This window comes from Acomys minous (genome assembly GCF_964271855.1).
Source record: "Acomys minous genome assembly, chromosome: 15".
Classification (NCBI taxonomy): Eukaryota; Metazoa; Chordata; class Mammalia; order Rodentia; family Muridae; genus Acomys; species Acomys minous.
Window position 1 is genome coordinate 96,336,301 of NC_140497.1, and position 26,801 is coordinate 96,363,101.

General features: G+C 46.7%; 1 protein-coding gene across 5 annotated transcripts in view; it reads left to right on the plus strand.

Annotated features, from left to right (window-relative positions):
- The window catches only part of LOC311584428 (protein SPO16 homolog), a 100,574-nt gene that overhangs the window by 2,168 nt on the left and 71,605 nt on the right, over positions 1 to 26,801 (plus strand). For 3 of the 5 annotated variants that reach the window (XM_084758728.1, XM_084758730.1, XM_084758732.1), the window contains exons 2-5: positions 5,006 to 5,197; positions 9,045 to 9,241; positions 15,202 to 15,346; positions 19,123 to 19,212. In XM_084758728.1, coding sequence (XP_084614854.1) covers positions 5,006 to 5,197; positions 9,045 to 9,241; positions 15,202 to 15,346; positions 19,123 to 19,212 — 624 coding nt within the window. The remainder of the gene's footprint in view (positions 1 to 5,005; positions 5,198 to 9,044; positions 9,242 to 15,201; positions 15,347 to 19,122; positions 19,213 to 26,801) is intronic. The other 2 variants (XM_084758729.1, XM_084758731.1) reach the window with 1 other exon arrangement.

Below are 26,801 nucleotides of genomic sequence, written 5' to 3' on the forward strand. Positions count from 1 at the left end.
CATGGGGAGCAAGCCAGTGAGCAGCACCCTCCATGGCCTGTGAATCAGCTCCTGCCTCAGGGTTCATGCCCTGCTTGAGCGCCTGTCCTAAATTTCCTTTGAAGATCAGTGATGTATATGTGTGAGCCGTAAATATATAAATATTTATGTTTCTAAGCTATACGTAAGCCCCTTTCCTCCCCAAGTTGGCTGCTTTCATCATGGTGTCTCATCGCAGCAATAGTGACCCTGACTCAGACACACTGTCCCATCTGGAAGACGTCCGTGGTTACGGCAGACAACATGGCAGGATGTGACAGTGGATTATAGGGTCCTCCATCTCTACTTCAGTGTTTGGGCTGCCTTCTGAAGGCAGTTTAGAGAACTGCTGGTGTTTCTTTAAAAAAAAAAATCAGAACTAACGTCTAGATCTTGACTTTGAGAAAAGAGGAATTAGGAACAAAGAAGCCGTGTGGTGGTTGAGGGTCAGGTACGGGAAAAGGAGAAGTTGCAAGGTGGTTGCTGAATGCCTGTGGGTGAGCGAGGGAGGGAAGAACAGGAGAGGGCTCCGCACCTCAGGACAGTCGGAAGGGAAGTATATGGTGACTGTGCAGGAGGCTCTGTCCCGAACACAGCTAGAAAAACGCATGTGAAGAGATGAGCTGAGGAGAGAAGCGGGCCCAGCGCGTACACCTTAAAGGTTAGCAGCACCAGTCGTGCAGCCCCAGGGCTGCTCGCCTTCCCCTCCTGTAGCCAGTCAGCTCTTGTTTTGTTATTTATGTTTGTTTGTTTGTTTCAGTTTTGCTTTGTTTTTGAAACAGGGGTTCTCTGTGTAGCCTTGGCTGTCCTGGACTTGCGTTGTAGACCAGGCTGGCCTCGAACTCACAGCGACCCGCCTGCCTCTGCCTCCCATGTGCTAGGATTAAAGGCCTGCGCCACCATTGCCCCGGCTTCCAGTCAGCTCTTGTTCTGTTACCTACGTGTATTTTAATTTCATCCTCTCTGCCGCCACTGACCCTACCTGGATCAGGTCCCTGTGTCACTTGTCTGTACTGTGAGGTAGTTTGTCCTTCTCACTTCAAGTCCCAACTAGTGGCTGACAGCTAAAAGACACACATGCCGTGCCTCAGACTATCTGCTAGGGTCTGTCTTTGCCTCCTTCACGTCTGTACCGTAGAGTCAGATAACAGGACGTGGCATTTGCCTTTAAAAGCCCCTTGCTCTGTACCAAGCCCGAAGCACCCTATGGATCAGCCGGTACTCGCGTTGTAAGGAGCTCCCTCCCAGAGATGGTATTTAATAAATGTATCTTGGGCTGGAGAGATGGCTCAGTGGTTAAGAGTGCCGCCTGCTCTTTCAGAGGTCCTGAGTTTAATTCCCAGCAACCACATGGTGGCTCACAACCATCTATAATGTAATCTGATACCCTCTTCTGCAGATAAAGCACTCATATACAATAAATGAGATAAATAAATCTTTAAAAAAAAATCGTATCTTGTAGTCTTCTGTCATGTCTGACTGGGGTGGTTGGGGGTCAGGGTCGGGGAGTGTATTTGCTGTTAAACCATCACACTGTTTAGTTTCCAGCTCTGTTTTTGCTACTCTGCTTAAAAACTCCAGGGACAAGTATTACGTTTTAGCCTTTCAGTGGCTTTATGTTCTGATTACAGTACATACATAGAAAACGTTTAGTGGTAACTGAATTTTAGGTCTGAGGTGCTTTTACGTAGGTCATGCTGTGATCCGAATGGCCTCTCCAAAGCTCAAGTTGGACTTGAACTGTCAGTTGTTCTGTCACTGTCAGTTTGTCCTTACTGGCGATTAGGCCTTGAATGATCTACTTTTGTGGGTGAAACTGGGTCCCTTGTAAAAGAGTGAATTTGGACTAGGGAGATGACGCGGTCACACTGCTCGCTGTTGGAGCATGGAGACGGTGAGAGTTCAGTGTCCCAGGATACATAAAAGCTGAGACTGTGGTGGAACACGCTGGAAGGCAGACAGGACGCCAGCCAGCCTAGCCGAACGAGCCATGCCAGGTTCAGTGGGAGATGCTGTCTCAAAGTAAAATGTGGGTAGCTATTGAGGAGGAGACTTGACGTCAGCCTTTGACCTGCACACACGTCCTCTTCTGGTCTTGCTTCTGGTCTTGCTGGCTCTTATTTTCCACCAGGAGAGGTGAAGCGCGCAGGCCTTTACCAGATAGTATAGCGCCTTGAGACCAGAAGTTGCTGGCCTCTAGAACTGTGAGGCAGTAACTTGTTTGTTGTAAGTATCTTGTGTGTGTTACACTGTTACAGCAATGTAAAATAGACCAAGGCAGGCCAGAATAGGAGCTAGCAAAGAGAAAAGTGGAACTGAGCTGGGCGCTTGCTGCAATATACTTTTCCTCCAGCTTTTATTACTGCATGAGTCAGTAAACACTCCTAAATGTTAAAATTTCAAGATACACTTGCAGCTAATACAAGTGGTTTTTATAAAATAAAAATCTATCTATCTATCTATATGTATGTATGTATATTCACTTGTTGCCTCTTTAAGAAAAATACACAACTACTCTGGTTATCGTGTGTTGTGAGCAGGGCTCCCCTGGCTCTGACTGGGTTTGAGGCTGCGGGTCTGAGTCTGCAGCCTCAGGCTCTGGTGTGTCCTTCACTCACAGTAGGAGAACCACGGTCATCGGGGTGGGAGAGAGAAACAAATTGGGTGCATAATTGGAGTTTTCAGCTGAAATGTAAGAAAACACACTTTCGTTGTTTGTTAAGCTTTGAATACATTTGATTGTAGCTTATTATGTAGCATATTCTTTTTCATAAGTAGATAATGTGCCTAGTGTATAAATCAAACATTGGCAGGTAAGTATGTCTAGAGAAAACAGTCAGGTTTGGGGCTGTTATGGAGTGGGCCTCTGTCACTGTGAAGAGGAGGCTCTTCTGTAAGGTTACCTAAACAACAGGCTTGAACTGGGCGGTGGTGATGCCTTTAATCCCAACACTTGGGAGGCAGAGGCAGGAGGATTTCTGTGAGTTTGAAGGCCAGTCTGGTCCTCAGAGTGAGTTCTAGGACAGCCAGGGCTGCACAAAAATCCCTGTCTCGAAAAACCAAACACCAAAACAAAACTCAGGCCTCTAGAGTAGGAAGTGTGTGCTCAGCATAACTCACTTTATAGAGCTGTAAGTTACCTTCCTGTAACTCTAATATAGTTACCTTAAAAAAATAATCTCTGAAAAAACCTGACCAAGCTAAAAACATGTTTGCAAGGTTTCAAAAGCTTCTGCACTCCGAAGCACTTGTTTTCCTTAGTGTAAATGGGATCAGTGGACAAGCAGACACGGAACTCGCCGTGCCTGGCCTTTGGGAATTGTCCTGGCCTTTGGGAATTCATTATCTAGTGGGGAGAGACGCGTCTAAACAACAGTGACGCAGTGACAGCAGCGCTGTAGCAGAGGGACTAGCTTGGTCTGAGGGGAGTTTGAGCGTCTGGCAGCTTTCCAAGCTTTCCACTGTGGTGCTTGTCACACTCAGGGCGTGGTCCTCCTGTGGTGCTCCGCTGTGAGGGCCAGGCATGTCCTGCGGTACACACGTCCTCTGAGAACCCATAACTCAGTGACACTGGCACTGCACGTACAGAGCAGAAATACGTAGTACAAAGAGGCAAATGAATGAACTACGGAATTTTCTAATTTTCAGTGTCTGTAAACCCGAAGTCTGGGCTTTGCCATAGCTGTGTATGTATGTGTACACGGAGATTCCAGTGGGTTTACACCCTCAGTCTGTCGCTTTGAATAATAGATTAAAGCATGATTAATTCTGTTTGGTTGGGGTGGGAAAGGGCAATAAATGTCACATTCCTGGCATCCAAGGCTGCATTTCAGATGTGGTCGGCAACCGAACAAAGTTACTTAGTTTCCAACCTGAACTGCCCGTGCTCAGGTCTGCCTTGTCTCTGTTCACGTCAGCCTTGTCGCTGTTGACCGTTGACATCTTTAGTTTAGTTTGATTTTTGAAGAGCTGGTTCGCTAAGAGTCAGATGCCAAGTTAACATCACAAAACTCAGGAAGGCGCAGTTTAAAGGAAAGTCAGTGTGGGTGTTGTCTTAGTCAGGGGTTCTGTTGCTGTGGTGGGACACCAGGCCCAACAAGCAAGCTGGGAGGAAAGGGTGTGTGTGGCCCACAGGTCCACAGCACAGGCCATCACTGAAAGAAGTCAGGACAGGAGCTCACACAGGGCAGGAACCTGCAGGAAGGGGCTGATGCAGAGGCCGTGGAGGGTGCTGCTCACTGGCCTGCTCCCCATGGCTTGTTCAGCCCCTGCTCTTACAGAACCCAAACAGCTGCCCAGGGATGGCCCCGCCCACAGTGGGCGGGGCTCTCCCCATCAAATACCCTACAGCTGAGTCTTGTTTTTTGTTTGTTTGTTTTGTTTTTGAGACAGGGTTTCTCTGTGTAGCCTAGGCTGTCCTGGACTCGTTTTGTAGACCAGGCTGGCCTCAAACTCACAGAGATCCACCTGCCTCTGCCTCCTGAGTGCTGGGATTAATGGCGTGCGCCACCACCGCCACAGCTGAGTTTTATAGAGGCGTTTTCTCAATTGAGATCCTTCTTTCAGATGACTCCAGCTTGTGTCAAGTTGGCATAAAAATAGCCAGGAAAGTAGCATTAAATAAGGTTTACTACTAGAATTAAGAAAATAACTAAAAAAAAAAAAAAAAGAAAAGAACAAAGATTTTATTTTTTTCATGAAAAAAGTATAACTTTTACAAAAATCAAAGCAAATATTAAGTGTAGTGTTCTTTAAAATGAACTCAAGCTAGCCCAGTTTTTCTATTTCTGTAATGTTGATTTCTCCTCCCTTTATATGGGTGCTGGGCATGGAAGTGAGGTCCCCAGCCTCACGAGAGGCACTTTCATCCTCTGAACCATCTTGCCTCTATTATTTTGTTACTTATGTATTTCTGAATATGTGGTTGTTTTAAACCTGTTCCCTATTCGTAGCATCACTAATTCAACTATAACCTTTTCCCTAACAGGCTCCTAAGTGAGGAAATCCACACAGACACCGTTCTGTGTGCCAGTGGTGCCCTGTTCAGAGCGCACAGGGCAGTCTTGATAGCCAGGGCCCCTGGCTTTCATGCCCACATCACCGGACACGCGTCACACTCGACAGATGAGCTCCTTCCTGTGGACAACGTTGACGCTTCAGAATTTCGAGCATTTTTACAGTAAGTGCCTCGTCTGCCTTCCTCTTACATCTGCATCTGATACGCAGATGCATACATATTTTCATCATATACTTACTCTAAGGAAAACCTATTTATCTAAATTGTTTTGTTAATATTAGAGTTTTAGTATTGGCAAAGGCAGACTCAAGACTGATCCACAGCCAGAGGGGCAGTGTGTGCCTGTGATCCCAGCACGCAGAAGGCTGAGGCAGGAGGATCATAAGTTTGAGGCCAGTCTGGATTGATTAGAAAAACCCTGTCCTTCATAAATGAACGAATGAAACCCTGTTGCAAACGGGCGAATAATTGAAAAAGAACAATTGATCCTGCGCCAGAGGTATATCTCAGTGGTTAGTGCATGCAATGCATGAGCGAGGCCTTTAATCCTGTCCTAGACTGGCTTTTTGTAGACCAGGCTGGCCTCGAACTCACAGAGATCCACCTGCCTCTTCCTGCCTGGGTGCTGGGATTAAAGGCGTGCGCCACTACGCCCAGGTCAAATATCAATCTTAAAATGTCTGTCTTCCCCCTTAGTGGGCATACAGTAGAGCTGTGGTGAGTGCAGCCTAATCAAGCTTCGCCAACCTTTCCATTCGTGTGGACTTCTGGCCGTTTCATCCGCCCTGTCTCCACTGTGTGACACGTTGAGTCATCATGTGGTCACATGAGGCAGCTGCAATGCCCTTAGCACAGTGTCTGGCGCAGATTTTAATGGGTATTATTCACAGTGGTAGAACCTATAAAATGATGCTTTCTATAGCTGCAAACTGTACATTTAAGGGAAAATCCTGGCAAGCCAGGCACTGTGGCACGTGCATTTAATCCCAGCACTTTGGAGGCAGAGCCAGGCAGATCTCCAGCGTGGCTTACAGAGTGAGTCTCAGGACAGCCAGGGCTACACAGAGAGGCCCTGTCTGGGTTGGGGGCAGGGGAAGGTGGTGGAGAGAAGGAAGGGAGGGAGGGAGAACCCTGGGGACTGGTTAGAGTTTCCTGCAATAGGGAAACGGAGAAGTTACGTTAGCAATAACTTTTGTTTGCCGTCATGAAAAGTGATAGGAAAGAGGGCTGGAGAGGAGGTGCGGAGCGCTTGTGGTTCTCGCAGAGGACCTGGGTTCGATTCCAAGCATCTACAACCATCCTAACCGCGTCCAGCGGACCCTCCACCCTCTACTGACCTCCGTAGGTACCAGACACACACGCGTTACGTGACAAAACATCCTTCTGTATAAAATAATAATATATGTAAATATGTATTTTTAAAAGCCATAGAGAAGAGGCAGGCTGTGGCGGCACACACCTTTAATCCCAGTACTGTGTGGGCAGAGGCAGGCGGGTCTTTGTGAGTTTGAGGCCAGCCTGGTCAACACAGTGAGTTCCAGGATGACTCAGTGTATGGGGTGGGAAGGAAGCTCTGCACTTGTCCTGTGTGTAGTTTCCTTCAGCTGCAGAGGCTCAGCTGGAATGCGGAGGTGAGAATAGCGCTTTGACCTTGCTCCATGTCACCGTGCCCCATAGGTGGCATTTAGTCTCGCTGTACTGGCCATGGGGTCTGTGGTTAGGTAGAGCCTGGTAGATGTGGGCTTCACAAGAGACGCCTCAGCTGTGTGCCTCATGGAGAAAGTGTGTATCATATGCTGCCCTGTTTGTTTTTTTAGTAGATTACATTGAAATTTGTCATGCTGGAGGGCATATTATAATAGAAAACATATTTAGACTTTCTTTTTCTTTCTTCTTGGAGACAGGGTTTCACTGTGTAGATCAGGCTGGACTCACACTCATGGAGATCCACCCTGTCTGTCTCTGCCTCCTGCATGCTGATATTAAAGATGTGCACCACAGTGCCTACTCTGATTTAGACTTTTTAAAGAAAAAAATTTTGATAAAGTAGATTTTGAGTTTCTGCTGTATGAAATTCAGTCATTTGTAAGTTGCTTCGCTTTCTAGCTTTATCCCCGATCCATAAGCTCCTAAAGCTCCTTTATGTTGCCTCCCGACATGCGCTCATTACTGTATAAACCAGAGTCTAGAACGCTGTGTGACCCCCATGACCTCAAGGTTAAACATTTACCTTTCGATCACAAAATATCTTTGATTTTCCAAGAAGGTTTAACATTGTGTTTATTGTGAGAGTGTATATGCATGTGAAAGAGAAAGAGAAAGACCTTAGTATTTCGGTTTAACCTCAGTGACTGAGAACCACTTGCACAGATGTCCCTCGGGCCAGCCCCTGACACAGCACAGAGAAGCTTCCCTGGGCGTCCCTGTTTTCCCTCTGCAGTGGCTCTTATGACGGGGAAGGAAGTGGGCAGGGGAATTCTTCTTTCTGTATTAGCTGTATTTTCTGCATCTTGGGTGGGTATTTAACCAGGGATTTGGTCATGCTAAGCATACGTTTTACCACTGAGGTATTTAGTACTGCAGCTGTGTATTTATTTTAATTAAATGTATTTCTTAAGAGGTGATCTTGCTATGCTGCCTGCTCTTCCCGTGAGCTCTTGGGTTCAGGTGATCCTCGCGCCTGAGGTTACAGCAGGCGTCACTCAGCTCTAGCCATGTGACCTTTAAAAAAACAAATTTCTGAGATTATAGTTACAAAACGTAACCATCTACTCTCGATGCTTTGGTACCTAGAGTCTCACTGAGTTTCTTACTACATCAGAGCAGAGGCTGCCCTTCCGGGGTCAGCTGGTTCCTAGATGCGGCAAATGACTTGCCCTGAACACGCCTTCGGTTTGCACGCCAGCGAACCCTGAGTCCATGGACATCTGGTCCTTATGTTCCAATATTGTCTTCTAAACACCCGGGCCAGGGAGCGGATGGCAGGGGGCCAGCCCGCCCTCCCTCACACTCCCGCCTGAGCCTAGTCCTGACCCTGTTCCCGCACCTGTGCCTGAGCCCGCAGGGGCAGAGGAGGGCATCAAGTGTTTTCCTCTAGCACATTTCTCCTTGTTCACCTGAGACAGTTCCTCACTAAATCCGAAGCTTGCCAGTTTGGCTGACTGCCCTGCAGACTCCCAGGATGCACCTGTCTCCATCCCCCAACGGCAGTGTTAGGCGTGTTCAGATCTTTATGTGTGTTCTGGGAAGCTGAGCTCAGGTCCTCGTGTGTGTGCAGCCAGTGCTGCTCCCCACTCAGCCAGCTCCTCAGCCCCCTGGCGTCCATCCTACAACTCCTCCAGTCTTGTGCTCTCACCGGAGAGTTCCAGGTCTGCCAGTTAACACACTTTACATCCATGACCACCATGGTACAGAGTGTTTCTGTGTAGCACAGGCTGGCCTGCAGCTTGCTAGGTAGACCAGGCTGGCCTCCAACTCATCAAGATCCTCCTGCCTCTGCTGGGATTAAAGGTGTACACCACCACCACCTGGCTGAGGATGTTTTTCTTATACTAATAATAAACCGTGGCCTCTTTTCTTTTCTTGTAAGTTTGTCTGATTTTAAACCAGCAATACTGGCCGTAGACAGTTAGCTAGCTAGGACACAGTCCTCTTCCTTTTGGGGAAAAAATTGTAAAAGATTTAATTCATTAAGAATGTGGCAAAATTTACCAATGAAGCCATTTAGTCCTGTTTTTTGTGTGTTTATTTGTTTTGTTTGTGGGGCCTCATGCATGTTAAGCAAGTGCTTTGCTAACTCTCAGCACCACACAGCCTGAGTGTGGTGATGCACACCCATAACCCGAGCATGCGAGAGGAGCAGAGGTTCAAAGGTCACGACCTCTGCTACATAGCAAGTTCAGATCCAGCCTTGGGTACAAGAGACCCAGTCTAAAAGGAAAAGACAAAAAAAAAAAAAAAGAATCACCTTTATTTTAATTAACATTTTATATTTTGGGTTTTTTTTTAGGGCTGTATATTCATCAAACAAAAGCATAAAAAGCTATGAAGAGGAAATTCTGAAAAAAATGAAGGTGGAAAGTGTAATGCCAGAAAAGGAAGGTGACGTCAGCTTCCAGGAGTGTGGAGATCTGTCCGACCATTTTCTTGGGAAGTGTGACATCCCAGAGGATACCACTGGTGGAGGTGACTGTTTTCTTTCCAATGGTGAGGTATTTTCCTGGATTTTTATAAAACCTTGTAGCCATGCACCTAACCACGCTCTGTCATAGGGAAAGCCGTGCTTGGACAGCTGCTCTCCCAGCTGTGCTGAGGCTTGTCCTGCTGAGCACGGAGAGGGGAGCGCCGCTGTGGTCACTTTCCATTTCCCCCAAGTGACTAGAGACTAAGTATTACAAATTCATTGACATGTAATTCCACAGCTTCTCGGCTACTTCAGCCTCGGTGTTACGGCCTTGTTCTAGTCTGTTCCAATAAGAGTAGAAGCTTCAGCAGAGAGCGAGTTCCAGCACAGTGCATATATGCCTTAAGCTACCGGGAAATGTAAAAGCTGCCATAGCATGAAAACTTTGTCATGGGGCATTTAAAATGGTTATAACTTAATAAAAATGATAGCCAATTTTACGTGTCAAATGGCTAAGAAACATAGATTATTAGTAATGTTATTGTAAGTAAATACTCCAGTGCATATGGTATTGCATCTTGAAAACGATTGACTGTTCAGTGGTGGAAATACGTGTCAGAATGCTTGCAGATTGAGAGTTAATTATTAATTGATGGAAAAGATTAGTCAGATTCCAACAGGAGCTTCAGAGTACACCTTACCTTGTTCGTGGACCACCTGGGTGCCAGTGAGATGCCGCCAAATCCATGAGACACTGTGGTGAGGCCTCATGCCACCCCTGCCTGTGCCGTGAAATTGCACTACACAAAAAAGCAACAACGACAAAACCACCAAATTAAGAACTGCTAGGAATTTACTGCATCTGAGATGACCCTGTAGTATCTTATTCCTGGGCGTTTTGTGAGGAGTAACAGCCAAAGTGATTGAATCCTGGCTAGAATTCTTCCTTGTTAGAATTCATCATACCCAATTATGGAGAAGTGAGTAGATATTCTTGATTTTGACATCGTCCCAATCATATGTTTAATCTCTTTTAGTCTCTCAAAACTCTAAAAAGCAGCTACCAACTGACTTAGTTGTTTTGTACCCAGAGACTATGAGGAACAGAGGCCGCACAGAAGAGTGGACAAGTTGATAGCTGCTTGTCCAGCTGGTAGAGAGGCCACGCAGAGGTTCTCTAACGCGGCCAGCGAGCCAGAGTGGAAGAGGCGCACTCCCTCCTCAGCCCTGTTCTCCGTTATGGCAGGAAAACCCTGTAACACTGCGCTCCGAGTCACAGTCCCATTAATTACTTGATGTTTTCCCCGAAAGAAATGTGCTCCGTCACCTGTCTATCCCTGTACTGGCCTTACGCCTGGGATCTCACTCCTGTCATTTATGACATATTTTAATTGCCTACCTACTTTGTGCTACGTTTACACATAAAAAGAAATGAAACAGTCCTGCCCTGGGTCTATCGGAGACAGAACCAGGCGGACGCAGTGTAGGGTGTTCAGGGAATACAAGTGCCCTGACATTTTACTCCAGAGAAAGTTTCACAGTGCATGCGGCTTCTCTTCCTATTGTTCTGTGTTGTTCTAGGGATGAGAATTAGTGTGTGCTGCTGGGCAGGTAGTCTAACCCAGGCTCCTTCATGGCGCTTGAGAGAGCGTGTCGCTAGTTGCCGAGGGTAGCTTTGAGCCCACCGTGAAGCTCATGCAGCCCTTGCACTGGCCATCTTCCTGCCTTAGCAGGAGTCCCTGGCCTGTGCAGCCTGTGCCACTGGGAGAACCGTGTAGCCAGATCCCTAAGGAAAACAATGAAGTAATGTAGCCACGCCGCTCGGAAGGACGGTCCAGGCACAACGCTGCCCTCACCGTGGCTGGGAACAGCGGGAAGGCGGGCGCCTGTGTACAGAGAGGGATACAGGTAGAGATGGCCTTGTGGGAGACACATAGGAAGGTAACTGTGTTTATCCAGAGCAGGGTAGTTGGAGAGCGAAAGGCTTGCTGCTGATATATTTACACCTTGTCATTCACAGAGAGTTGGTCCCAGGGCCCTCTCCCACCCAGGATACCAAAACTGTTGAGGCATTGTGCTGCAAGCCCCCCAGCACCCGACTCACCCCCCACCTCCATTGCCTTTCTAAGGGCAGTCTACACTTGGTTTATTTCTACACCACACTCTCCCTCACATGTCCAGCCCGGGGCCGTCCTCACCTCCAGACTTGGCACTGAACATTTTGTCTGCCTTACGTGTTCTTCTCCAAGGCATCGCATAGCAGACTCTCTTGCCTTTTCCAAATCTTCAACCATCACTTATTCAACGAAGCTGAGCCTGCTGGTCCTGCTAGAATTACACCTAGACTCAGGGCAGGGGCACTGTTTTGCTCACTTTTATCTGTTTAAATGTAGCACAAAGTAGGTACTCAATAAAAGATATGATGCGTGACTGGAGTGATATCTCAGGAGTTAAGAGCAAATACAAGGATACAGGAGGTTTGTTTTTTTTTTAAGAGTTTTTAAATTTATTTTTATGTCAGGTGTGCAGGTGTATTTGCAAACCACTATGTCAGTGCTAGGATCTGAACCCAGGACCTGGCTTAGCCAATGCTTTTAGCCACTGAGCTGTGTAAAAGTTGTCTTTATTTCCTCCGATGATGGCACAAGATGGGAGCTGTACCCAAGCTTTTCCAAAACAAGGCTTGGGCTGAGCCCAGAGCGTTTCTAACTATCCCGAGGCCTAGGCTGGAAGCTTCTAGCCTCTGTGCAAGCTAATCCTCTGCAAGCCCAGACCTTGAAGGCTTCAGCATCCAGCCTCTGTGTGCTAACTGAGGCCTAGAATGTTTTCAGCCTCTAAGACTTTTTGCTGAATAAACTCACCCTTTTTAGTTCTTGCTAAAGTCTGGCTCATTGGTTCGACTCAGATGTTCTGGCTCAAAACTCCTCTCCAAGCTGACTGATTCAAATTGGCTTCTCTCAGCTTCTCACTAAATTGTTCTGTGTGGAAAAGCTGCCTCTGAGCTCCACGGGCTGAGCTGCCCTGAACTGCACTGCGCCGCCGGCGCGGACTCTGCTGTGTTCCTGCACTGACTTCTCTGCTTCCTCTGCGCTGCTCTTAAGTAGTTTCTCTTCCTGTCCTTGTGAGAGTCGGTGTCTCTTGTCTCTGACTCATCCTGTCAAATCTTTCCATGATTTGTCCCTTTGTCTGTCCCTCACCTATACATCATTGTTTGAGATTAAAGGTGCCTCTGTGTTCCTGGCAGAGGGTTAAAGGTGTGTACTAAGGGTGTGTCTGTGTTCCAGCCGATCACACAGGCCTAGGCCTTGGGCATGATCCCTCCCTTGCCTGAGGATTAAAGTTCTTCCACAGAGCTGTGTCTCAGCCCGCTAGGGTCTGGCCTGGGTACATGGTGCTTTGTTGAAAATAGGTTGTGGGGATCAAGTTGGGCTGAGGTGTAGCAGTGCATGGCTGAGTAGTGGGGTTCTGGATCCTTCCAGTGGAACATGTAACTCTCCCTGTAGTGTGTACTCCATGGACTTGATAACCTGTTAAGTGATGAGTCCTCTTCAGATATAGTTTGCTAAAAGAAAAAAAATTTAGAACAGGTAAATTTACCTGAGTTGTGTTGCACAAGAAACGATTCATGAATCAGGCTCCCGTGAAGGAAGGCCAGCCGGCAGTTCTGAGACATGGAGTGTTAGTTAGGTAAGAAGGAGGAGGGGCCTGGACGGTTGGCCCTGAAAGGAGCTAACTCAGAATAGATCACCGTTATCAGAAGGTGCGGAGACCTTGGGAGTCACTGTCAGGCCTTCAGGTGGGAAAGCGTTAAAACCAGAAGCAGCACAGATGGGGTCACAGCATAAAGAAGCACAGATGGGGCCACAGGCATAAAGAAGCACAGATGGGGCCACAGCATAAAGAAGCACAGATGGGGTCACAGGCATAAAGAAGCTCCCCTGTAAACCTGGAGAGGGTTTCCTGAGAGGGGTGGCTTCGAGTAAGAGTGACGAGAAGAGAGCCGTCACCAGGATGCCACGGGCAGAGTGAGTGTCAGGCTGTTGGAAAGCCTGACTGACAGAACAGAGAGGCTGGCACCGTGGGTCAGGCCTCTTAGTTACTCTCCGTCCTCGCTGTGGCAGAGCACCCTCACAAGGAGCAGCCTGGGGAAGAAACGGCTCACCTGGGATTTCTGTCCCTCGGCGTGGGAGGCACAGCAGCAGCGCCTAACGCCAGCCTGCTAGTCAGGAAGCAGCGTGGCTGTATTCCGCACACCAGAAGATGCCAGACTGCGTACAGCTGCAGAGCCTGTGCGCAGCGACATCCTCTAAAGGTCCTATAACAGCCTCAGCGCACAAGCTAGGGACCAGGTGTTCAAATACATGGGCCTGGGGGCAGGGGGCAGGGGTGGAGGGTGACGGACACATGGACAAGTTTCATATTCAAACTGCAAGAGCTGGGTACTAGTTAGGCCACAGCACATGAAGGCTTCTTGGTTTCTGACTGAGGGGAAAAGCCGTAGGGACATACCAGAGCATAGACATAAGTACAGAAATACAACATTGGCTGCATAGTCTGATCACGTGATTGGCTGCTGTGAGTGGCTTAGGTCTGGCTGCACTACCAGCAGTGCAGACTTCTAAGTTAGGTTTTACTTACTAAGCGAGATGGCAGTTCACTGTGTAGGATCTCAAGGTATGGAGGTAGTCTCGGGTCATATTTGACTTAGTATAGTGTAACACACATGCTGTGATACAGATCATAACATTGATCATCTCGGTGGTCTATATCTTATCTATGAAGTATGATAAAAATTTATTTTTCTTTCACTGGGTATTTTATCTTTTACTTTGTGTATTTTTATTTATTATTATATTTTACTTTCGCCTGAAAGGTGAATCTCTGGGGAAAAAGCATTCTGAGATACTTAGATTTCTGTACATCTTCACGTCTTTGTGCTGTTTACAGAGCCGACTCCTGCACTCGGATGTCTTCTGTAGCCTTCAGTTGAGTTTCTGCCCACCTCATGCCGTGGCAGCCGCCTTCTGTCACGGCAAACTGGGGGATAGTTCATTTACTAAGCAGAGAGATGGAAGGCTGGTGCTCGAGAAGTGGTTCAGCGGTCATGAGCGCCTGGCGCAGGGCTGCTCCCCGGCACCCGCACCTTATGGGTTTTCAGGCGTTGACTCTGTGCCTCTGGCAGACGGAGTGGACTGAGTGGTAGAGTGCTCCCGGTCGTGGACTGAGTGGTAGAGTGCTCCCGGTCGTGGACTGGGTGGTAGAGTGCTCCCGGTCGTGGACCGAGTGGTAGAGTGCTCCCGGTCGTAGACCAAGTGGTAGAGTGCTCCCGGTCGTGGACTGAGTGGTAGAGTGCTCCCGGTCGTGGACTGAGTGGTAGAGTGCTTCCGGTTGCAGCATGTAGGAAGCCCTGGGTTGGATTCCCAGTGTCACGTAAGCCGGACATAGCGTGTGATCTGTAACCCTAGCAGCCAGAGTAGAGACAGCGTCACGTGTGAACGTCACCCTGAGCTTAGCTTTGTAACTAATTTGAGGCCAGTGTAGTTACATGAGATCCTTTCCCAAAAAACAAAGCAAGCAATAACAAAACATGGGTAAGGGATGAGGCAGGGGGATGATAATCGATTTCAGGTGACGTAAGAACCTCCCACTTGTTTCCGCCCTGTCAGTGGCCTCTCCAAAAGAACTGTTTATTACAGGCCTTTTACAGATGGACTGTGGGAGCCAGTCAGTGTCCAAGGTACCACTTAGGAAACAAGGCACTGAGTGTTAGAAAAGAACATCAGTGCTGCAGAGACTTGTCCTGCGCAGTTAGTCATGAAGTACGTTCATCCTCGGTGTATAGTGCTGACATATCTCAATATAATTATATTTTAAGGTATATTTATATTAATACATATTTGAACGTAGGAAATATAAATGATTAATTTTTTTTTACTTTCTTTTGAATTTGCTGCGTAAACATTTTACCTACTTGACATAATTGTGGAGAAAATCTCTCACGAGCATTAGAAAATGAAATTTGGGGATGTGTATACTATTACAGGAGCTGCCTTTGCCTTCTCCTTTAAAGGTGACTATGACTTGGAACCTGCGTCTGAGTTAGGAGAAGACCTGCTGCAGCTTTATGTGGGACGGTGCTGCCCTGACATCGACATCTGTGTGGATGGGAGGAGCTTTGGCGCTCACAGGTAAAGGACTGATGGTGGTGGAGCCGCGTGGCGGTTGGCTCAGGAGACTGCGGCTCCTTTCCTAAGCTGTAGCTCCAGACCCCAGGGCGCCACGGTGGCCTCTCAGCATCAGCTCCTGGCCCAGGAGAGTGGCCAGCACACAGGGCTTCGTGCATGCAGGCTCACACATGAGAGGCTTCAGCCGGAGCAAGTCTTTGTGCTTCATTAGAAAAAAATGTTCTCCCTAAAATAGATTTAAAGTTCACGGCAACAGAAAATATAGCTAAATGCAGTTTTTAGTCTTATAGGCATTATAGAAATGTTTATATTAATATAATAATAAAATGTAATAAAAATAATAATTTCTACATGAATGGCATATATTTTATTCAATGTAATTTGGCTCAAATCCTGTAATTCAGAATAGAGGCTGTTTATGAATAGCACTGGTTTACGATCTGATGTTATGCTGCACTCTTTAAAAAACACTTCATGCTTTAGACCAGACCACTTAAGGTAGCCCAGGCTTTTTAGATTTCAAATTAAAGTCTGTTGTCTGTTCTCGTCAGGCTCTTTTGATTTTTAAGTAGCTAAAATCTGCTTAAACATAGTAGAAAAATGAGCCGAGCGTGGTGGTGCACGCCTTTAATCCCAGCACTTGGAAGGCAGAGGCAGAGGCAGGCGGATCGCTGTGAGTTCGAGGCTAGCCTAGTCTACAAAGTGAGTCCAGGATGGCCAAGGCTACACAGAGAAACCCTGTCTCGAAAAAAACAAACAAAAAAAAAAGTAGTAGAAAAATGAACAAGAAATACAGATTAACTGTGGACTAGAATCAACTAGAAGACTGAGGGGCCCAGACAATTTTTCCTTCCAAATTCCACATAGAAAGGTTGATATGAAGTTCCTCTGTGTGTTCCCAAGGAATACGAAGCAGCAGTGTGTATGTGTGTGTTGTGCATGCGTACATGTATGCATGTTAGAGTGTGCGTGCATTGCGGGTACTCTGTACATGTGTACACATGCATGCATGCAGGAGACACCTGGAGAGCGATGGCATCGTCTGGTGCACCTGCCCCTCCACAGGGCTCAGCAGGCAGCAGGAATGAGACAAGACATAGATGGTGTAAGGTAGCTATCAGCCTGGGATATTTACCATCTGCCTCTTCACAGACTAAAGTTGCTGTTCCCTACTCTTTATAATGATATATTTATATATACTTAATAAAATAATTAGAAAATTTCACATTATTTTAAAAGGTTATTAACATCTTAGTATTAATTATTTTATTAGTGTTAGATTGTCAACACAAGAGACTTAAAATTACATTAACTTAGGTGTGTGAGCAGTAGAAAGGAAAGAGGTGAAATTCCTTCACTAACCTTTGAGGAGATCGCGAAGGGAGACGAAAAGCAAGAAGAGGCACAAGGTGTCTGAGGCAAGCGAGGGCACAGAGGTCCTTGCTGAGCTCTGCTGGCCTCCTCAGGTCCCCGCTGGAACCTTAGTGGCCGCGTTCAGCTGAGCGCACTCACCCAGTGGATCATTTTCTAGTACACCTCCCTCCTGTCTTAGGTTTGTACCAAAACTCACTTGGGGTATTCCCAGCAGACACATCTCTTTTGGATATGTCATTTTGATGATGTAAATATTGAATATTCTATAATCCAACAATATGTAAAATATGAAAAAAAGAGTTAGCCTTCCAGTGACGTCTGAGGTGGACGCTTTGGAAAAACAATTAGGGAAGGACACCTGAAAATTCCTCCTGAACTCAGGCAAACAATATAAAAGTGTAAGGGGCCGTGCTGAGTTGTGGCCAAGTAGTGTACTCAAGATGAATTCACCAACGTTTTGATCCCTTTTTTCATATTAGAGAAACTTGAGCTAGGAACCATGATGTATAATGTGTCATTCTTGCAAGGAAGAAGAGCCCTGGATGAGTGAGTCACTGTTTTTAAAGAAAGGTTGTCCTCATGTGAGACAAGTGAGTGAGGGGCTGTGCGTGGAGCCCAGAGCCCTCCATCGGTTCAGTTCATGCAGAGTGCCTGCGGTGCCTGCGGATGCAGCTTGTTTTAAAATCCTGATTGTTTTGATTAATCCAACTGTGAATTTGGCCGTACACATTGTATCAGCAGGCAGAGCATTCGTACACATTGTATCAGCAGGCAGGGCTTTCGTATACATTGTATCAGCAGGCAGAGCATTCGTACACATTGTATCAGCAAGCAGAGCATTCGTACACATTGTATCAGCAGGCAGGGCTTTCGTACACATTGTATCAGCAGGTAGAGCATTCGTACACATTGTATCAGCAGGCAGGGCTTTTGTACACATTGTATCAGCAGGTAGGGCTTTTGTACACATTGTATCAGCAGGCAGGGCATTCGTACACATTGTATCAGCAGGCAGGGCATTCGTACACATTGTATCAGCAGGCAGGGCTTTGGTACACATTGTACCAGCAAGCAGAGCATTCGTACACATATCAGCAGGCAGGGCATTCGTACACATTGTATCAGCAGGTAGGGCATTCGTACACATTGTATCAGCAGGCAGGGCATTCGTACACATTGTATCAGCAGGTAGGGCATTCGTACACATTGTACCAGCAAGCAGAGCATTCGTACACATTGTATCAGCAGGCAGAGCATTTGTACACATTGCATCAGCAGGCAGGGCTTTCGTAGTACTTCACAACTTAACTTAAAAAGGCTAGAACCATGGAGGCCACAAGCAAAAGTTGTTCTCTAAACTACTTGTCACAAAGTAAAATGCAAAATGGTGACATCTTCAGGAAGTGTTTACACTATTGTACATTTGACCCTCAATTGGTTATGTGGAGCTAAAGAAAGAGAGATCTACTCCCTCCCCCACCCCCCTAAAGCAAGAGCACTTAAAAGTCATCTTCTCTAGAGCCCTTTCTGAGTAAACCAGCCATTGTTCTGCCTGGATAGTGGATCTGGTTCAGCTAACTTCAGGAAGTGTAGAGTAGCATTGTACTAAAGCAACAGCAAGGGAGGAACTAGGGCATCTCAGTAGAGCCGGAAGCAACATCGTCAGCTGAAATTAAATTTAGTCAAAAGAAGAAAATAGTTTTTGACATGTTGGAAAATAAAAAGGATGCACCGGAGATGCCTAATATGCCACTGCCATCCTAATTAAAAAGGAATCGTTCCTGAAGTTTCTATTTCAAGGTCAAGGTAGTCACGTAAGCCTCAGCCTCTCTCAGCGCTTTCTCTGGAAGGGCTAGCCTGCTGCAAGAGTTCCCTGGAAGGGCTAGCCTACTGCAAGAGTTCCCTGGAGGGGCTAGCCTGCTGTGAGATTCCAGTCTTGTGACTTAGACACAGGACTAGAGTAGACAGCAGGGAATATGCACTGTGCCCGTGAGAAGCCTGAAGGCTGTTAGATTCCAGTGCCGATGCGACCTTGGGTGGAGTGGACCCGAGCATGTAGGCTGCTGTGTTTGTGTGGGGAAGTGCCCACAAGGCCCTTGGGAAATGTCCAAGCGGTCACTCAACAGGAAAGCCTGTCTCCCGGATATTCAGAGGCTCCTCCTTAACCCCACTATGCCCAGTCACTGGCAAGAATGGCTCATGGGAAGGCGGCCTGGGGGGCAGTGTGATTTAGATTCCAGAGCGCTCTCACGAGGGGTGTAGGTGAGTTACACAAGTCAGCATCCACAGGTTACATTCTCACAACTGTCTACTGAAAGTCATGGCATGCTCTGTGTGTGTGTGTGTGTGTGTGTGTGTGTGTGTGTGTGTAGTCAATGCTCACCTGTTATCATCTCTTTCTTTAGGGCCATCTTAAGCGCCAGGTCTAATTACTTCGCGGCGATGCTGAGTGGCTGCTGGGCTGAAAGCTCCCAGGAGTGTGTTACTCTTCATGGGTAAGCAAGCAGGATGCTTTACAAGGCAGCGTGACCATGCATGACCACAGGTGACACTTATACAAAGCCATTGTCCTGTGCGGGCAGTGAAACATGTCTTGTGTGGTAGAACTCCTCCGCAGTGGCGTGTTCTGAAACAAAAGGCAGTAGAGATCATGCAGCAGGAGAGTCTGCTCGGGCTCTGTAACAACACAGGAGCTGAGTGGATGGGATAGCGCAAGCCTGTGTGTAGCAGGAGAGGCCATGTGTGAGTCCACTCAGGCTCTGTAACAACACAGGGGCAGAGTGGACAGGATAGCGCAAGCCTGTGCTCTCACAGTTCCAGGGCCTGAAGGATCAGGATGTCAGCAAGGCTTCCCATAGCTGTGCACAGCTGCTCACTGTGTCCGAGGCGTCTCTAAGAACACCAATCCTATCCTACCTAGGCTCCATGGCTTAATTTAAGCTCATCCAACCACATGATGAAGGTTGGAGCTTCAGCCTTTGACTTTGAGAGGATGCAGCCAGTTCATAATGGGTACATTCAGATTATGGGATTGTTTTTACTTTTTTATTTTTTATGTTTTAGTTTTTCAGATAGGGTTTCTTTGTGTAGCCTTGGCTGTGCTGGACTCACTTTGTAGCCCAGGCTGGCCTCAGACTCACAGATCTGCCTGCCTCTGCCTCCCGAGTGCTGGGGTTACAGGTGTGCGCCACCACGCCCGGCTAGATTATAGGATATTTTAAATGGCAGTCTTAAAGCTTTATTATCCTGTGGGTAAGAGGAGAGGAAAGGTAGGTCTGTTGGTAACATTCTGTTATCCCTGTTGAACTACAGCTTGAGAGGGCTGCAGAGGGACCCCATGCCGTTCCCAGCAACCACGCTGGACAGCCCACAGCTGTGTGTCGCTCCAGCTCTTGGGCATCTGATGTCTCCTTCTGGACCTGATGGGCACCAGCACATATCGACACATACATAAAAATGTAAAAATCATAAAACAACTTGAAAGATCTATCAGGCTGGTGAGATCCTTTGAGATGGACTTTAAAAGTCCTCTGAGCACAGGACACCAAAAATAGCCCTCACAGGTGTTACAGCAGGACCCTGAGTAGGTGTCCTCCTGGCCTCTGGAGGGGTTGCCACACTGGGCCCTCGTGGATGTACAAGTTGGTACTCACACTGGCCATGAATAGGCATGCCACGTCCCTGCCTCCCTGAATCCTTGCCAGCAGGAACTGTCATTTCTTTTATTGATCTTGACCATTCTGACCGAAGTCAAATCTTTGAGTCAAAATCTCAAAGTAGTTTTGATTTCCGTCTCCCTGATAACTAAGGAGGCTGAACATTTCTTTACACGTTTCTCAGCCGTTCGTCTTTTAAGGACTCTGCTTAGGTTCTTTTGTGAACTCTCTGCTTTGTTCTGCCTTGTATTTGTTCTTAAATGGGGTCACTTGTTTTGTTTGTTTGTTTTTATGTCCAATGGCTATTTGTTTGTTTACATATTACAGGTATGTTAGGATGTGTACTTGGTAAAGATCTTCCCCAGTCTATTGCCGGCCACTTTGTTCAAATGATGGTGTCCTTTGCCCTGCTGAAGCGTCCCAGTTTCATGAGGTCTATTTATTAATTGGTGTTCTTCATGGTTGTGCTATTGGTGGTTTGTTCAGAAAATCTTTCCTGTGCTGATGAGGTGAAGGCTGTCCCTCACTTTCTCTTCTGTCAGATCCAGGGTTCAGGGCGTCTGGCCGCATGTTGAGGTCCTTCATGTATGTGGAGCTGAGTTTTGTGAAGAGTAATTAATAAGGATTTATTTGCATTTTCTGCATATGGCCATCCAGTCTGACCAGCACTGTCTGTTGAAGATGCCGCCTTTTCTCCAGTGTGTGGTTTTGACTTCATTTTTAAAAACAAGGTATCCATAAGTGTGTGGACATAGGTCTGCGTCTCCAGTTAGATTCTGTTCATCAGTGGCTGTTTTTATCTGAACCACGCTGCCTTTATTACGCTGGCTCTGTAGTACAACTTGAGACTGAGGATGGCAAAACTACTGCAGAAGTTATTTTGTTATTCAGCTCTGTTGTAGCTGTCCTGGATCTTTTGTGTTTGTGTATGAAGTTTAGGATTTTTTTTTTCAAATTCTATGAAAAATTGTGTTGGAATTTTGATGGGGGGATTTATTGAGTCCATAGATTGATTTTGGTTGGATGGCTATTTTCACTGTATTTGTTCTACCAGTCCATAAGCGCAGGAGATCTTTCCATCCTCTGATGTCTTCTTCCATTTCTTTCTTCAGTGTCTAGAAGTTTCACTCTATGTATGACTCTTTCACTTGTTTGGCTATAGTTGTTCCATTATATTCAACCCTGCCCCGGGCTATAGTGAACATTACTGTTTCCCTGATTTCTTTCTCAGTTTGTATACAGGAAGGCTACTGATTTTTGTGTGTTAATTTTGTACCCTGCTACTTGGCTGAAAGTGTTTATCAGCTGTAGAAGTTTTCTAGTGGGACTTTTAGGGTCTTTAATGTACAAAATCATATTGTCTGCAAATAAGATACTTTGCCTCTCTCTTTCCTGTTTGCACCCCTAATCTCTTGCTGCTCTAGCTAGAACTTTTCTGTGTGCATCCCTAATCCCTTGCTGCTCTGGCTAGAACTTTCCTGTTTGCACCCCCTAATCCCTTGCTGCTCTGGCTAGAACTTTCCTGTTTGCACCCCCTAATCCCTTGCTGCTCTGCCTAGAACTTTCCTGTTTGCACCCCTAATCCCTTGCTGCTCTGGCTAGAACTTTCCTGTTTGCACCCCTAATCTCTTGCTGCTCTGGCTAGAACTACCAGCGTTACATTGAGCAGATAGATGAGAAGAGAGCAGACAGAGTCTTCTAGCTCCTGACTTTGGTAGAAACGCTCTGTGGTTTAATGATTCCTAGTTCAGTGTTTGTTCTACCACAGTCACTGAGGGAAGTGGGAGTTTCTCTGTTGGGCGATACTCTTGAGTGGTCCAGAATATTCTTTCCAGCGGTGCTATTCAGTCACTTCCAGCCTTCGCCCCAGAACCCCCAGCCTCCTAATAGGCACACTAGGAGCCTGGCTGTGATATTGGAATTAGAATTTAAAACCCTGTGCTGTTTTAACTGTTTCACATTCTTCAAGAGACCTCTAAGTTTAGCTATAATAATAAAAGCAAGGAAGTTTTTAACTCATGCCTTCCTCAGTCACCCTTATGAACTGCAGAGATAAAACACTCATATGCCTAAGCTTTTGACGATAAGGTGGGTTCATTAAGAAATCAGTGAAGGGGCTGGAATGATGGCTCAGAGGTTAAGAGCACTGTCTGCTCTTCCAAAGGTCCTGAGTTCAAGTCCCAGCAACCACATGGTGGCTCACAACCATCTATGATGAGATCTGGTGCCCTCTTCTGGCAGGCAGGCATGCTTACAGACAGAACACTGTAAGCATAAATAAATAAATCCTTAAAAAAAAAAAGAAATCAGTGAAGAAGAGAAGTGACATCAGCTACAGGCTGCCCACTCGTCTGACCTCTAATCCTCTGCCCTTCATTTATGATGGAGTAATAGGCAGTTCTTCTTGTTATGGCTCAACTGCTGTTAATCTGTTTTAGTGGCTTGTTCATTGGAAAGTCAAGTAGACATGGCTAAATTAGTTTCAAAGAATCATCTAAATAAATGGCCTTACCCTGTGTCGGTCTCCTTTGCACCCAGTTTGTGTTTAGTGTGGGGATTCAGTGCACCCCCCGGGCACTTTACCACTGAGCAGACTCCCGCCCACTTTCTTATGTAGGTCAGGGCGCACTGTGCTCACCCACGCAGAAGGGACATGGTGTTTTCATGGTCGTTACTCAGATTGCATACACATGATAAATTTCAGGAGTAGAGTCCTATAACAGGGGTTTCACTCATGTCTTAAAGATGGATGGAAACTCTAAGGAAAGGAAGAGGAGAACAGAATTGAAGCACAGGGCAGCTCTTCCATGAAGGGCCCTCAAGCGGTTCCTTTTCCAGTGAGTCAAAGTCATACAGAGGCGGCTTTGGCTGTGAGTGTGATTTTGGAATTTTTCATCTCCCTTCACTTCAAGGGATTATATTATCATATTTCTCTCCTGCCTAACGTCCTTCCGTGTCTTCTCATGAGAATAAGAATTTAGCCCAGGCCCCGTGTTGTGACCTGCGAGGCCGTGTCTGGCCTCTTCCCAGGCTTCGACCTTGTTTTACATCATTCCTGCCCTTTGTCGGTCTTTCATCCTGTAAGCTCATTTCTGTTTCAAAAATTCTCACCTTCTGTCCCCTCTCCTGTAGGATTTTACATGGCAGGCCTCTTCTCAAGCTTAAAATCGCACCCTTCCGTTTACTGTAGTTATGCCCCAACTCCTTGGTTGCTTTCGTGTGTGTATGTGTGTTTAATTTATTTGTGTTTATGTGTATGGAGGTTTTGCTTGCTGGCAGTATCCAAGGAGGTCAGAAAGGGCACTGGATCCCCAGACTAGAACTGTAGAAGTTGGTGAGCTGCCATGCAGGTACTGAAAATTGAACCCTGGTCCTCTGGAAGAGCAACCAGTGGCCTCAACTGCTCTTCACTATCTCGCCCTTCCCTTAGGCCAGCAGTTCTCAACTGTGGGTCACAAAAGGCCATCAGAAACACAGATGTCACGTCACAATTCATAACAGTGACAATTACAGTCATGAAGTAGCATCAAAGGTAATTTTATGGTCAGGGTCGTCACAACATGAGGACTGTGTAAAGGGCTGCAGCGTTTGGAAGGCTGAGAACCACTGCCTTAGGCTGTAAGCCTCTAAGTCTAGAGCAGAGGCCGCTTTTTAATAAGTAATGCACAAGAATTGACTGGCAAGTGGAAAGCTGGATAGGAGAATGAAGCCCCTCTGTTATCCCATCATACACACACACAAGAAATTGAAACCTGAAACGGGAGAGTTCAGATCGCGGTCAGTCTGCCCTTAGACCTCGGTGTTTTTGTCAGTTCTTTCTTTCCTTTTCATTTTAGCTGCAATAGTGCTTTAAATCCACCCAGGCAAACTGGGCAGTTAGACTAATTTGCTGTTTTTCTCTGTGGAATCAGTGAATCAGTAGCAGTAGAGAAGGAGAAACAGCAGACAGTGTACACGAGAGCATGAGTGTGTCAGGGATTACAGCACGCAGTGTACACGAGAGCGTTGGTGTGTCAGGGATTACAGCACACGGTGTACATGAGAGTGTTGGTGTGTCGGGGATTACAGCACACAGTGTATACGAGAGCGTTGGTGTGTCAGGGATTACAGCACGCGGTGTACACGAGAGTGTTGGTGTGTCGGGGATTACAGCACACAGTGTACACGAGAGCGTTGGTGTGTCAGGGATTACAGCACATGGTGTACACGAGAGCGTTGGTGTGTCAGGGATTACAGCACGCAGTGTTCACGAGAGCGTTGGTGTGTCAGGGATTACAGCATGCATTATACACGCAGAGTGTTGGTGTGTCAGGGATTACAGCATGCATTATACACGCAGAGTGTTGGTGTGTCAGGGATTACAAGTGGCTCAAATTAGAAAATGAGGAATTTATGTTGGAACGCAGACTGGAGACAGCTGGAGGTGTGATGAAGAACTGTACAATAAGCCAAGACATTTGGGTTGTGTGGGCTTGTGGAACTCTGTGGGACCCTATAAAAGATTTGCTGCATTTTGCAAAATCATTGTAATTGCAGATTGCAGTGTAGGAAATGGAATGTAGGTAGATTTCAGGCAGGAAACCTGTGATGAGAGGACACTGTCTTGTAGATGGGGAAAGTAAAAGGCTAACACAGGGCAGTAAGAGGAAGTCCATACGTCAAAGCTTAAGAAATTATTCAAATTGTAAATGGCAGGTCAGTGAGGGAAAGGGTTAAGATCGCCCTCAGGGGCTGTCTTGGAGATACCAGGACAAGACAACTCATTAAAACAAGCATTTGTTAACAGTTTGCAGAGGGCTTGCTTAGCAGTTGCAGAGGGCGAGTCTATGCCGTGGTGGTGGGAGCCTGGTGGCAGGAAGGCTGGCGTGCACTGCAGCTACATTTGATTCACAAGCAGGAAGCAGAGAGGCAACAGAGAGAAGAAAGCGGCCAAGCCTGGGCTGTGGTTTTGGAATCTCAGTGTCCACCTCAGTGGCTTCTTTCCAACAAAACCACACCTCCTAATTTCCCCTCAACAGTCCACCAACTGGCAGCCAGACATTCAAGTGCATGAGGCCATGGGCCTCCTTTCCCGTTCAGACCACCACAGGCCTCACCTGGGCATCTAGGTGGATACCAGGGGCAGCTTTGGTGGTAGGGAGGGGGTAAGTCAGTAGCATACTCCCTTTCAGTTCCTAGTAAAGAACTCATTAGATGAAGGGAGAAAGCAAGACCGTGTGTCTTAGGAAAGTCTTTATGGTGGCCAGCTCAGCTATTCCACCGTGGACTTTGCTACAGAGCTGAAGTTGGCTGGGCTACTGTTTGCCTCTGAGTCAGCCTACCCTGTTGTCTCTGTCATCTGCTCCCACTGGATGAGCAAAACACAAGAGACCCCCCCACCCAGCAATAAAAACTTTCCCGACCAGTGTTCAATTCCTGGAGCCTGTGGAATGGTGGGAGATGACCCCACCCATAGGGTTGCCCTCTGACCTCCACACGCACGCCCTGGCATGTGCAGCCCATAAGGCTGCCCTCTGATGGCATGTGCGCCCATGCACATACATCATGCATACACTCGATAAGTCAGATTATTGCTTGTCTTAGGTTCTTCCTCATCAATTGTTGTCTAACAACCAGATAAATGGATCCCTTCGCAGCAGAGTATATATTGCCAAAGGTGGTTGGTAACAATGCCACCAACACGACAGGATTAAAGAAACGTTGAGATGGAAAGGAAGTTGTCTTTATTTTCTGTTGCTAGCAGCACAATACCACAGACTGCTTAAGTTAGAGAGACAGACAGACAGTCTGATCCTGAAGCAGGAGGAAGTCAGGACCCTCATTTGCATAAGCGACCCTAAGGACTCCATCAGGAAATGTCATTACTCCAGCAATGCACCGAATGCAGAGTTAGCGCACAGAAATCCGCAGTGTTCCTATACACATGCAAACAGACTGAGAGGGATTCAGGCAAACAACAGCTTTCACAACAGCCTCACAAACTCCCTTACGGTAATGCTAACCAAGCAAATGAAAACCTTAGGGCACTGAAGAAAGAAATTAAAGAAGATGGATGCTCATGGATCAGTCGGAGTATAATAGGGTGGAAAAAAAGGTCATGCTACCAAAGCAATCTGTAGATTCAACACAATCCCTATAAAAATTCCAACCCAATTCTTCATAGAAATTGAAAGATAATGTTTAACTTGATATGCAAACATCACACACACACACACACACACACACACACACACACACACAAGTTTAGCTGAAATAACCCTGAAAAATAAAAGTGCTGTATGGCCATCCCCCAATTTCAAGTTGTCCTACAGAGCTATGCTAATAAAAATAGCATAGCATTGGTATTTTTAAAAAATTGATCAGTGTAACTCCACATAGCTGCAGACACTAGATTTTAGACAAAGAATCCAAAGCCACACACTGGAGAA